This window comes from Dreissena polymorpha, chromosome 4, assembly GCF_020536995.1.
Source record: "Dreissena polymorpha isolate Duluth1 chromosome 4, UMN_Dpol_1.0, whole genome shotgun sequence".
Taxonomy (NCBI): Eukaryota; Metazoa; Mollusca; class Bivalvia; order Myida; family Dreissenidae; genus Dreissena; species Dreissena polymorpha.
The window spans coordinates 111229486-111243736 of record NC_068358.1 but is presented as its reverse complement, the minus strand read 5'-3'; the positions used below and the strand labels follow the sequence as shown (position 1 = coordinate 111243736).

Genomic DNA, 14251 nt, shown 5'->3' with positions numbered 1-14251 from the left:
TACCTGAAGCATGGGAAAAGTTCAAGCGTCACTCCGAACTTGTGTTCAAAGGACCATTAAAGGACAAAAAAGAAGAAGAAAGAATCGCCTACGTTCTTCTATGGATTGGCGACAAAGGGCGAGACGTATATCAAACTTGGCAGCTCTCCGACGAGGAAAACAAAAGTCTAGAGGCACACTACAAGAGATTTCAAACGTACGTGCAGCCGAAACTCAACTCTGTCTTCGCCAGATTTCGTTTTTACAATGAAGTCCAAGGGGCAGACTCAATCGACAAGTTCTCCGCCTTAGAGCGCAAGATTGTAAATTTAAAGACAATGGCATCCAAGACGAGATGATCCGGGACAGACTAGTGATCGGTACCAACAACACACGAATTCGTGAAAAACTGATCAACGAGGGTGACAAATTGACTCTCGATAAGGCAATTCAGATTGCTCAAAGTTTCGAATACTGCCAACATCAAATGGCATCAATGAACATTGTTTCCAATCAAACCGGTGCAACGTCAATGACGGCAACACCAGTGGACGCTATCGCCTCCAAGCGGAAATCAGGACCGAAACGACGCCAGGCAACGCATAAGCAGTACCCACAACAACAACAACAGCAACACCGTGGACAGCAACCCTGTGACAACTGCGGCAACAACCATGGGCCAAACAAACAATCCTGTCCTGCCTTCGGAAAGCAGTGCAGAAAGTGCCACAAACTCAACCATTTTGCCTTTAAGTGTAGACAACAACGGAGTGCGCACAAGTCAGTGCATGACATTGACAATAGTGTTATGGAAGGTGCCTGTGGACACAGTGACAGTGGTTCCGGCGACACCTTAGAGTACTTCGTTGACGTGGTAAGTGCACATTCTTCACAATCTCCAGACCGTGCATTTGTACAAATTTCAATTGGGCCAAATATGACTCCGGTCAATTTCAAAATTGATACAGGAAGTGAGTGCAATATAATCCCTCACGATACATTTCGCAATCTTAAGCTGAGCAGCCCATTGGAACCCCCCGACAGTAAACTCACCTCATACTCAGGTGACCTAATTAAGGTTATAGGTAAAGTACGTCTCCCCTGCTCCCACTTATCAGACAAAATAGACGCATTATTCTATGTAGTCGGAAACAAAGCCCCTCCACTACTTGGCCTCAAATCATCACTTGATCTAAAATTGATCAAATTGACATATTCAGTTGAAAACTCCCCAAAAGAGCAGACGCCTCTTACCAAGGACTCTGTGATGTCCGAATTCAAAACGCTATTCAGCGGTGTAGGGGAAATCCCAGGTTATGCCAAATTGCATTTGAAAGAAGATGCAGTCCCCGTCGTGAACCCCCCGCGCAAAGTCCCAGAAGCCCTAAAATCTAGGTTTAAGGCTGAGCTTGATCGAATGGTTTTCGATGGAATCATCACAAAGGTCACCGAACCAACCGCGTGGGTTAACAGTACAGTTCTTATAGAGAAACCTAAGACAGGCAAACTCAGGGTATGCATAGACCCAAAAGCTTTGAATGACGCTATTTGCAGGCCCCATTACCCAATGCCGACGTTAGAAGACGTTACGAATGACTTATCAGGAGCTACGCACTTTAGCGTGCCTATTGGAGTGTGAAACTTGACCACGAGTCGTCCCTACTGACGTGTTTTTCGACACCGTTCGGAAGGTACCGATACCTACGACTACCGTTCGGAATTAGTTCCTCGGGTGACATTTTCATGCAGAAATGCAATGAAATTTTTGAAAAATCACCAGGAGTCCATTGTATTGTCGACGACATTCTTATAAGTGGCAGGTCAAGGGCGGAGCATGATCAAAACTTGCGAAACGCGCTAAAACTAGCTCAAAACAAGGGTGTCCGTTTTAACCCGGACAAATGTATTATAAGTGCGACTGAAGTGCCATTCTTTGGTCATGTTGTTTCAAGTCAAGGTCTGAAACCCGACAGTAGCAAACAAAACGCAATTACGGATCTTAAAGCCCCCCATACTCGAGCCGAGTTAGAGACTTTTCTAGGCATGGTCAACTACCTGGCAAAATTCGCGCCAAATCTCGCAGAGATTACAGCCCCCCTTAGGAGCCTCTTGCAAAAGGAGGTAGAATTCCTCTGGGATGACCCTCAATCGCGCGCTTTCGAAAAAGTCAAGGCCGTGATTACGAATGCACCAGTTCTAGGTTACTTTGACCCCAAGGAGCCCCTTGTGCTTGAATGCGACGCCTCTCAAAACGGGTTAGGTTGCTCCCTGGGGCAGAAAGGTAGGCCAATTGCATATGCTTCAAAAAGCTTGACCGCAAGTGAGAAGCTGTATGCAAACATTGAACGCGAACTACTTGCAATTGTGTTTGGTTGCAAGCGATTCCACCAACTGACGTATCGACGACACGTGACTGTTCACAGTGATCACAAACCGATTTCGTCAATCATAAAAAAAACTCTATCGGCAGCGCCTCCGAGGCTGCAGAGACTACTTCTGTCATTACAGAAATACGACATCACTTTGGAGCATGTGCGTGGTAAAGACATACCCGTCTCAGACTATCTGTCAAGACACTCAGTTAATGACACGTACCCAACTCTAATTGACGGATTGGACACACACGTTCATTCGGTTAGAAAGCAACTGCTGGTGACTGACAGACGTTTAGAAATAATCAGACAGGCAATTCGTGACGACAGTCAGATGCAACTTCTAAAGCAGACGATACTCGATGGCTGGCCAGAATCTCGATCAAATTGTAACCCCGTGATTACGGAATTCTTCAATCATAGGGATGAGCTGTCTTATGAGGATGACCTAATTTTCAGAGGTCAAATACTCCTTATTCCGAGATCTCTGCAGCCCGACATGATCAGACAGGTACACATAGGTCATTTAGGCGTGACAAAGACCCTGCAGCGGGCAAAAGACTGTATGTTTTGGCCTGGCACGAAAAAGCAAATCTCAGAGCACATTTTACAATGCCCAATTTGTCTCACTCACAGAGACTCGAATGCTAAAGAGCCAATGATTACATCAGAATTCCCAGACAGGCCTTATCAAGTTTTGTCTACAGACCTGTTTCATTTTGACAATAGGAATTACCTACTGACAGTGGACCATTATTCGAATTTCTTTGAGATTGACTTTCTACCGGACACAAAGTCGTACACAGTAATTCGAAAATTGCAGACACATTTTGCTCGCAACGGAATTTGCGACGTGCTGCATAGTGACAATGGACCTCAGTTCTCTAGCACTGAGTTTGCTGACTTTGCAAAATCGTGGCATTTCACACACGCCACATCATCGCCGTTACACTCGCAAGGAAACTGTTTAGCCGAGCGAAGTGTGGGCATCGCCAAAAAACTTATGAAAAAAGCTAGGGATAGCAATCAGAACATCTATGTCGTACTATTAGAGTACCGAAACACACCACTCAACAGTGGCTACAGCCCTGCACAGCTGTTACTCAATCGCAGAACTAAGTCAGTATTACCGATTACAAACAAAGCACTGTGCCCCCAGGTTATCAATGCCCGCAAGGTCAAACAGTGTTCAAAATACACTCAAGCGAGAAGCAAGCATAACTACGATAAGTCGGTCAAATCCCTTCTGCCTCTAAATTTAAATGACCCTGTTAGGATACAGATGGGTAAAATTGGGGTTCCGGGAAAAGTGATACAAAAGCACTGTCCAAGGTCTTACACCGTACAGACGCGAGAAGGAGTAGTGTATCGCAGAAATCGCATTGCGTTACACAAAACTAATGAAAATGTTTCAGACAAATCTGTACCCGACTACAACATCCTTGCAAATACCCCTAAGGAACCCCAATCAGCTGCTTCAGCCAAGACTGCCCAGGTCATACCTTTAGACAATTCTTATGCAACACGGTCTGGGAGAGTAGTTAAGAAGAATGCGCGCTTCTACGGAGCGGAGTATGACAGTGCTCCAGCTAGGATTTGAAAAGGGCAGGGGGGCTTTTTTGTCAAAAGGGCACTTTCGACGCGCAGTATATTGTCAAAAGGGCACTTTCGACGCGCAGTTTTTGTGAAAAGGGCACGTTCGAGCGCGCGGGTGTTTCTGAAATGCTTCCTATAGTGCATGTTAATTTATATGTTATAAATAATTGTATTATTCCCATTATTATTAAACCATTCAAATATATTGTCTACAATGAGGATTAAAATTATCACAATAAAATAAGAGATTTATTAATTAGCATATGTAAAAAAAAAAAAAAAAAAAAAAAAATTTTTTTTTTTTTGAGAAGGGGGGGGGGCAGGGCGGGGGTTCGGGGGGGCAGGGCGGAGGTTCGGGAGGGCAGGGCGCGGCGCCCTTCGATTTAGGCCTAGCTGGAGCACTGGTATGACAACCGTTGATTTTATAATCATTCAATACGCAGACAACTTCATGTTCTATAATTATGCATAAACTTTAATCTTGTATATTTTGATTTATTCATAGCACACAGAGTCAATACAAACAAACTCGTTACATAGAGTACTTAATTTGTGTTCTATAATCATGCATGAATTTTAAACCTTATTATATTTTGATTTAAACATGCAGTTCAATTTTCTTTATTCATGAAGAGGGTAATGTTGTTTTATTAGAACATTACAATACCCACGTGATCAACCACGTGTTAAGGATTCCCGCTTTATCCCGCTCCGGTGATAAGCCCTGCGCATTAGCTATCTAGTAGCGCAACTGTATAGACGCTCATATGCTACTATAAATATGTAACAATAAAATCGTAGAATAGAAGCTCGTGTATCTTGTGATATTTCCTTCACATTAGTGTTGACACTCACATAATAAATACACAATATACAACAAATCTCTTACTTGACGCTTGAATGAACTGCGTATTTGTTGTAAAAAACGAGATTCATGTTCTACGCCATATTATCAAATATATAGAAGGACAGGCAATTATTCTTACGTTTCAAACAGGCCACGCTCGGTTGCCAAAACCGTTTGCGTCGCAAGTAGCAATCATCCCGCTGGTCGGGTCAGGCGAATAATCGCTGTCGCAACTGTATGGTACCACAGTGCCGATAGTGGGCGGGCCGGATACTGCCGACGGTTGAGCGTTGGGAATAGTGGGAAGAGATGCTTGGCATACTGTTAGTAAACAACACAATCAAACATGTAATTATATGTATTTTTTCTATATAATTATCTATTTTCTGAACGAGATTTATGAGAATGTACACATTTGAAAGCATGAAGACGAACTCTACATATTAATTAAGAATGAGATCATGAGCATATCAACGATTCGCCTAATCATGGTCCCCGAAGAACACGTGCTTACATTACACCATCAAAATAATTAATATAAAATGTCTACTGAATGCTTGTTCGTCGATTAATTTTTAATGGAAAGATGTTCTTTTTATCAGATTACAAACATTACACATAGACTGAACAACCTGGTGTCGGTGGACATTAACAATCACACTTTGGCAATACGTTGTATCAACCGTTCGGGGATGTGACATTATACAATATATTGTTTATTTATTTAATATAAGTTATCAAAGAGCATGTATTTTTAAGATCAGCAATCAAGTTTCTTTGAAAGACACGAAGACTACCTTTAGATTCTTATACTATGTTTAACGTGTAATACATACATTTTTTCTACATTGTATATCTATATAATATATAGGTTTTCAGGAAACTTTAGCATTATCCAAACTAATGATGTTGCGTAGTGTTGAAAAAAATGGATGGGTTATGTTAATACTTTGAGATAAGGGCTTTGAATAAGAAAGAAAAACGTTATATGGAAGAAAAGGAAGGGGTGTGTGTTCAAAATAATTGTGAGAGCTATAATACAGCGGTAATACATTTTAATGTGAAATAAGGCGCAGATATAGGTATATCGAGAATGAGCATATAATTAAAAAAGATAAAATGACAAGAATAAAAATGACAATGTTGTCTAATAATAATAATAGAACATAATGATAGAGAAAAACACACAATGAAACCGAAGAATCTCTTACTTGACGCTTGACTGCACTGCGTATTTGTTGTGAAAAACGAGATTTATGTTCTACGCCATCTTATCAAATATTTAGGACAGGCAATAATTCTTACGTTTCAAACAAGCCACGTTCGGTTGCCAATTTCCGTTTGCGTCGCAAGTAGCAATCATCCTGCTGGTCGGGTCAGGCGAATAGCCGCTGTCGCAACTGTATGGTACAACAGTGCCGACAGTGAGCGGGCCGGATACTGCCGACGGTTGAGCGTTGGGAATAGTGGGAAGAGCTGCTTGGCATTCTGTAAGCAAGCACAATCAATAAAACATGCGTTCCTATCGACTTACGTTATATATCCCATTTGACGATGTGACATTATACAATATATTGTTTATAACATAAATGATCTAATTGTTGACTGAATAAAAGATAATTGTTCATAAAGTTTGGCAATTTGTTTAGTAGGTCAGTCATTGCTTGAAATTGCTTTATTTTGACCAAGAAACTAAAGAGCTCTATTATAATAAGACAATTTTTAGTATTTAAGATAGATAAGTTTCCCTACCGAATCTCTTACTTGACGCTTGAATGAACTGCGTATTTGTTGTAAAAAACGAGATTCATGTTCTACGCCATCTTTCAAATATTTAGAAGGACAGGCAATTATTCTTACGTTTCAAACAGGCCACGCTCGGTTGCCAAATTCCGTTTGCGCCACAAGTAGCAATCATCCCGCTGGTCGGGTCAGGTGAATAGCCGTTGTCGCAACTGTATGGTACAACAGTGCCGACAGTGAGCGGGCCGGATACTGCCGACGGTTGAGCGTTGGGAATAGTGGGAAGAGATGCTTGGCATACTGTTAGTAAACAACACAATCAAACATGTAATTATATGTATTTTTTCTATATAATTATCTAACATATTTTCTGAACGAGATTTATGAGAATGTACAAATTTGAAAGCATGAAGACGAACTCTACATATAAATTAAGAATGAGATCATGAGCATATCAACGATTCGCCTAATCATGGTCCCCGAAGAACACGTGCTTACATTACACCATCAAAATAATTAATATAAAATGTCTACTGAATGCTTGTTCGTCGATTAATTTTTAATGGAAAGATGTTCTTTTTATCAGATTACAAACATTACACATAGACTGAACAACCTGGTGTCGGTGGACATTAACAATCACACTTTGGCAATACGTTGTATCAACCGTTCGGGGATGTGACATTATACAATATATTGTTTATTTATTTAATATAAGTTATCAAAGAGCATGTATTTTTAAGATCAGCAATCAAGTTTCTTTGAAAGACACGAAGACTACCTTTAGATTCTTATACTATGTTTAACGTGTAATACATACATTTTTTCTACATTGTATATCTATATAATATATAGGTTTTCAGGAAACTTTAGCATTATCCAAACTAATGATGTTGCGTAGTGTTGAAAAAAATGGATGGGTTATGTTAATACTTTGAGATAAGGGCTTTGAATAAGAAAGAAAAACGTTATATGGAGGAAAAGGAAGGGGTGTGTGTTCAAAATAATTGTGAGAGCTATAATACAGCGGTAATACATTTTAATGTGAAATAAGGCGCAGATATAGGTATATCGAGAATGAGCATATAATTAAAAAAGATAAAATGACAAGAATAAAAATGACAATGTTGTCTAATAATAATAATAGAACATAATGATAGAGAAAAACACACAATGAAACCGAAGAATCTCTTACTTGACGCTTGACTGCACTGCGTATTTGTTGTGAAAAACGAGATTTATGTTCTACGCCATCTTATCAAATATTTAGGACAGGCAATAATTCTTACGTTTCAAACAAGCCACGTTCGGTTGCCAATTTCCGTTTGCGTCGCAAGTAGCAATCATCCTGCTGGTCGGGTCAGGCGAATAGCCGCTGTCGCAACTGTATGGTACAACAGTGCCGACAGTGAGCGGGCCGGATACTGCCGACGGTTGAGCGTTGGGAATAGTGGGAAGAGCTGCTTGGCATTCTGTAAGCAAGCACAATCAATAAAACATGCGTTCCTATCGACTTACGTTATATATCCCATTTGACGATGTGACATTATACAATATATTGTTTATAACATAAATGATCTAATTGTTGACTGAATAAAAGATAATTGTTCATAAAGTTTGGCAATTTGTTTAGTAGGTCAGTCATTGCTTGAAATTGCTTTATTTTGACCAAGAAACTAAAGAGCTCTATTATAATAAGACAATTTTTAGTATTTAAGATAGATAAGTTTCCCTACCGAATCTCTTACTTGACGCTTGAATGAACTGCGTATTTGTTGTAAAAAACGAGATTCATGTTCTACGCCATCTTTCAAATATTTAGAAGGACAGGCAATTATTCTTACGTTTCAAACAGGCCACGCTCGGTTGCCAAATTCCGTTTGCGCCACAAGTAGCAATCATCCCGCTGGTCGGGTCAGGTGAATAGCCGTTGTCGCAACTGTATGGTACAACAGTGCCGACAGTGAGCGGGCCGGATACTGCCGACGGTTGAGCGTTGGGAATAGTGGGAAGAGATGCTTGGCATACTGTTAGTAAACAACACAATCAAACATGTAATTATATGTATTTTTTCTATATAATTATCTAACATATTTTCTGAACGAGATTTATGAGAATGTACAAATTTGAAAGCATGAAGACGAACTCTACATATAAATTAAGAATGAGATCATGAGCATATCAACGATTCGCCTAATCATGGTCCCCGAAGAACACGTGCTTACATTACACCATCAAAATAATTAATATAAAATGTCTACTGAATGCTTGTTCGTCGATTAATTTTTAATGGAAAGATGTTCTTTTTATCAGATTACAAACATTACACATAGACTGAACAACCTGGTGTCGGTGGACATTAACAATCACACTTTGGCAATACGTTGTATCAACCGTTCGGGGATGTGACATTATACAATATATTGTTTATTTATTTAATATAAGTTATCAAAGAGCATGTATTTTTAAGATCAGCAATCAAGTTTCTTTGAAAGACACGAAGACTACCTTTAGATTCTTATACTATGTTTAACGTGTAATACATACATTTTTTCTACATTGTATATCTATATAATATATAGGTTTTCAGGAAACTTTAGCATTATCCAAACTAATGATGTTGCGTAGTGTTGAAAAAAATGGATGGGTTATGTTAATACTTTGAGATAAGGGCTTTGAATAAGAAAGAAAAACGTTATATGGAAGAAAAGGAAGGGGTGTGTGTTCAAAATAATTGTGAGAGCTATAATACAGCGGTAATACATTTTAATGTGAAATAAGGCGCAGATATAGGTATATCGAGAATGAGCATATAATTAAAAAAGATAAAATGACAAGAATAAAAATGACAATGTTGTCTAATAATAATAATAGAACATAATGATAGAGAAAAACACACAATGAAACCGAAGAATCTCTTACTTGACGCTTGACTGCACTGCGTATTTGTTGTGAAAAACGAGATTTATGTTCTACGCCATCTTATCAAATATTTAGGACAGGCAATAATTCTTACGTTTCAAACAAGCCACGTTCGGTTGCCAATTTCCGTTTGCGTCGCAAGTAGCAATCATCCTGCTGGTCGGATCAGGCGAATAGCCGCTGTCGCAACTGTATGGTACAACAGTGCCGACAGTGAGCGGGCCGGATACTGCCGACGGTTGAGCGTTGGGAATAGTGGGAAGAGCTGCTTGGCATTCTGTAAGCAAGCACAATCAATAAAACATGCGTTCCTATCGACTTACGTTATATATCCCATTTGACGATGTGACATTATACAATATATTGTTTATAACATAAATGATCTAATTGTTGACTGAATAAAAGATAATTGTTCATAAAGTTTGGCAATTTGTTTAGTAGGTCAGTCATTGCTTGAAATTGCTTTATTTTGACCAAGAAACTAAAGAGCTCTATTATAATAAGACAATTTTTAGTATTTAAGATAGATAAGTTTCCCTACCGAATCTCTTACTTGACGCTTGAATGAACTGCGTATTTGTTGTAAAAAACGAGATTCATGTTCTACGCCATCTTTCAAATATTTAGAAGGACAGGCAATTATTCTTACGTTTCAAACAGGCCACGCTCGGTTGCCAAATTCCGTTTGCGCCACAAGTAGCAATCATCCCGCTGGTCGGGTCAGGTGAATAGCCGTTGTCGCAACTGTATGGTACAACAGTGCCGACAGTGAGCGGGCCGGATACTGCCGACGGTTGAGCGTTGGGAATAGTGGGAAGAGATGCTTGGCATACTGTTAGTAAACAACACAATCAAACATGTAATTATATGTATTTTTTCTATATAATTATCTAACATATTTTCTGAACGAGATTTATGAGAATGTACAAATTTGAAAGCATGAAGACGAACTCTACATATAAATTAAGAATGAGATCATGAGCATATCAACGATTCGCCTAATCATGGTCCCCGAAGAACACGTGCTTACATTACACCATCAAAATAATTAATATAAAATGTCTACTGAATGCTTGTTCGTCGATTAATTTTTAATGGAAAGATGTTCTTTTTATCAGATTACAAACATTACACATAGACTGAACAACCTGGTGTCGGTGGACATTAACAATCACACTTTGGCAATACGTTGTATCAACCGTTCGGGGATGTGACAATATACAATATATTGTTTATTTATTTAATATAAGTTATCAAAGAGCATGTATTTTTAAGATCAGCAATCAAGTTTCTTTGAAAGACACGAAGACTACCTTTAGATTCTTATACTATGTTTAACGTGTAATACATACATTTTTTCTACATTGTATATCTATATAATATATAGGTTTTCAGGAAACTTTAGCATTATCCAAACTAATGATGTTGCGTAGTGTTGAAAAAAATGGATGGGTTATGTTAATACTTTGAGATAAGGGCTTTGAATAAGAAAGAAAAACGTTATATGGAAGAAAAGGAAGGGGTGTGTGTTCAAAATAATTGTGAGAGCTATAATACAGCGGTAATACATTTTAATGTGAAATAAGGCGCAGATATAGGTATATCGAGAATGAGCATATAATTAAAAAAGATAAAATGACAAGAATAAAAATGACAATGTTGTCTAATAATAATAATAGAACATAATGATAGAGAAAAACACACAATGAAACCGAAGAATCTCTTACTTGACGCTTGACTGCACTGCGTATTTGTTGTGAAAAACGAGATTTATGTTCTACGCCATCTTATCAAATATTTAGGACAGGCAATAATTCTTACGTTTCAAACAAGCCACGTTCGGTTGCCAATTTCCGTTTGCGTCGCAAGTAGCAATCATCCTGCTGGTCGGGTCAGGCGAATAGCCGCTCTCGCAACTGTATGGTACAACAGTGCCGACAGTGAGCGGGCCGGATACTGCCGACGGTTGAGCGTTGGGAATAGTGGGAAGAGCTGCTTGGCATTCTGTAAGCAAGCACAATCAATAAAACATGCGTTCCTATCGACTTACGTTATATATCCCATTTGACGATGTGACATTATACAATATATTGTTTATAACATAAATGATCTAATTGTTGACTGAATAAAAGATAATTGTTCATAAAGTTTGGCAATTTGTTTAGTAGGTCAGTCATTGCTTGAAATTGCTTTATTTTGACCAAGAAACTAAAGAGCTCTATTATAATAAGACAATTTTTAGTATTTAAGATAGATAAGTTTCCCTACCGAATCTCTTACTTGACGCTTGAATGAACTGCGTATTTGTTGTAAAAAACGAGATTCATGTTCTACGCCATCTTTCAAATATTTAGAAGGACAGGCAATTATTCTTACGTTTCAAACAGGCCACGCTCGGTTGCCAAATTCCGTTTGCGCCACAAGTAGCAATCATCCCGCTGGTCGGGTCAGGTGAATAGCCGTTGTCGCAACTGTATGGTACAACAGTGCCGACAGTGAGCGGGCCGGATACTGCCGACGGTTGAGCGTTGGGAATAGTGGGAAGAGATGCTTGGCATACTGTTAGTAAACAACACAATCAAACATGTAATTATATGTATTTTTTCTATATAATTATCTAACATATTTTCTGAACGAGATTTATGAGAATGTACAAATTTGAAAGCATGAAGACGAACTCTACATATAAATTAAGAATGAGATCATGAGCATATCAACGATTCGCCTAATCATGGTCCCCGAAGAACACGTGCTTACATTACACCATCAAAATAATTAATATAAAATGTCTACTGAATGCTTGTTCGTCGATTAATTTTTAATGGAAAGATGTTCTTTTTATCAGATTACAAACATTACACATAGACTGAACAACCTGGTGTCGGTGGACATTAACAATCACACTTTGGCAATACGTTGTATCAACCGTTCGCGGATGTGACATTATACAATATATTGTTTATTTATTTAATATAAGTTATCAAAGAGCATGTATTTTTAAGATCAGCAATCAAGTTTCTTTGAAAGACACGAAGACTACCTTTAGATTCTTATACTATGTTTAACGTGTAATACATACATTTTTTCTACATTGTATATCTATATAATATATAGGTTTTCAGGAAACTTTAGCATTATCCAAACTAATGATGTTGCGTAGTGTTGAAAAAAATGGATGGGTTATGTTAATACTTTGAGATAAGGGCTTTGCATAAGAAAGAAAAACGTTATATGGAAGAAAAGGAAGGGGTGTGTGTTCAAAATAATTGTGAGAGCTATAATACAGCGGTAATACATTTGAATTTGAAATAAGGCGCAGATATAGGTATATCGAGAATGAGCATATAATTAAAAAAGATAAAATGACAAGAATAAAAATGACAATGTTGTCTAATAATAATAATAGAACATAATGATAGAGAAAAACACACAATGAAACCGAAGAATCTCTTACTTGACGCTTGATTGCACTGCGTATTTGTTGTGAAAAACGAATTTTATGTTCTACGCCATCTTATCAAATATTTAGAAGGACAGGCAATAATTCTTACGTTTCAAACAAGCCACGTTCGGATGCCAATTTCCGTTTGCGTCGCAAGTAGCAATCATCCTGCTGGTCGCGTCAGGCGAATAGCCGCTGTCGCAACTGTATGGTACAACAGTGCCGACAGTGAGCGGGCCGGATACTGCCGACGGTTGAGCGTTGGGAATAGTGGGAAGAGCTGCTTGGCATTCTGTAAGCAAGCACAATCAATAAAACATGCGTTCCTATCGACTTACGTTATATATCCCATATGACGATGTGACATTATACAATATATTGTTTATAACATAAATGATCTAATCGTTGTCTGAATAAAAGATAATTGTTCATAAAGTTTGGCAATTTGTTTAGTAGGTCAGGCATTGCTTGAAATTGCTTTATTTTGACCAAGAAACTAAAGAGCTCTATTATAATAAGACAATTTTTAGTATTTAAGATAGATAAGTTTCCCTACCGAGGCTCGAACAAGGTCCCTTTGGATTGAAAGCTTTTTGTCAAATCAATGCGTCAATGCTGATTGTTATATAGTGGAAATCATAAACAAATCAGTATATTTGGTATGAGTTTAAGTCATTAGTGGTATTTATTGCCATGAATTGTATAGTGTCATTATATTTTCAAATATGTGACCAAACGTTGGAAAGATCAATTTTGACAATTTGTGAACACGTTCTTTGATATAAGTTTTCAATAAACATGTATGCTTAAGGTTAGCAATCAAGTTTCTTTGAAGGACATGAATACAAGCTTTAGATTTTTATACTTTGTTTAACGTGTACTGCATACATTGCATTCTATATTGTATATCTATATTATATATCTTTTCTGATAACTTTTGCATGAGCAAAACTAATGAAGTTGCTTTATGTGGAATAAAATGGATGGTGCATGATAAAACATTGATATAATGGATTTAAATAAGAAAGAAAAACGTTATATGGAAGAAAAGGAAGGGGTGTGTGTTCAACATAATTGTGAAAGCTGTACTATAGCGGTGATAGATTTGATGGAGTGTGTATGGAACACGAACATCTGAGTATGAAACAAAATGAGTACGCAGATACAGGGATATCAAGAATGATAATATAATAAAATTTCATAAAATGACAAGAATAAAAGAATGACAATGCTGTCTTATAATAATATAAATTATGAAAGAGAAACACACTGAATGAAACCGTAGAATCTCTTACGAGACGCTTGAATGCACTGCGCATCTTTGTAAACAAAAGAGATTCATGTTCTACA

The 14251-nt window shown here is 38.0% G+C and overlaps 1 protein-coding gene across 1 annotated transcript; it reads right to left on the bottom strand.

The window, feature by feature from the left end:
• Window positions 1-4936: 4936 nt before the first annotated feature.
• On the bottom strand, window positions 4937-11893 carry LOC127878701 (zona pellucida sperm-binding protein 3 receptor-like). The gene is made up of 7 exons (XM_052425231.1): window positions 11836-11893; window positions 11281-11463; window positions 8382-8564; window positions 7827-8009; window positions 6655-6837; window positions 6100-6282; window positions 4937-5115 (listed from the first exon to the last, which is right to left on the bottom strand). Exons 1-7 carry the CDS (start codon window positions 11891-11893, stop codon window positions 4937-4939), a joined length of 1152 nt encoding a protein of 383 aa, XP_052281191.1.
• Between the last annotated feature and the right edge of the window lie 2358 nt (window positions 11894-14251).

What these genes read in the sequence shown, in the direction of transcription:
- LOC127878701 (XM_052425231.1), bottom strand. Translation starts at nt 11,893, where the DNA reads ATGATTGCTACTTGTGGCGCAAACGGAATTTGGCAACCGAGCGTGGCC. An exon ending in GAACGTGGCTTGTTTGAAAC is followed by an intron (nt 8,565 to 11,280) that starts GTAAGAATTATT and finishes GTTTACTAACAG; the next exon opens with TATGCCAAGCATCTCTTCCC. An exon ending in GAGCGTGGCCTGTTTGAAAC is followed by an intron (nt 6,283 to 6,654) that starts GTAAGAATAATT and finishes GCTTGCTTACAG; the next exon opens with AATGCCAAGCAGCTCTTCCC.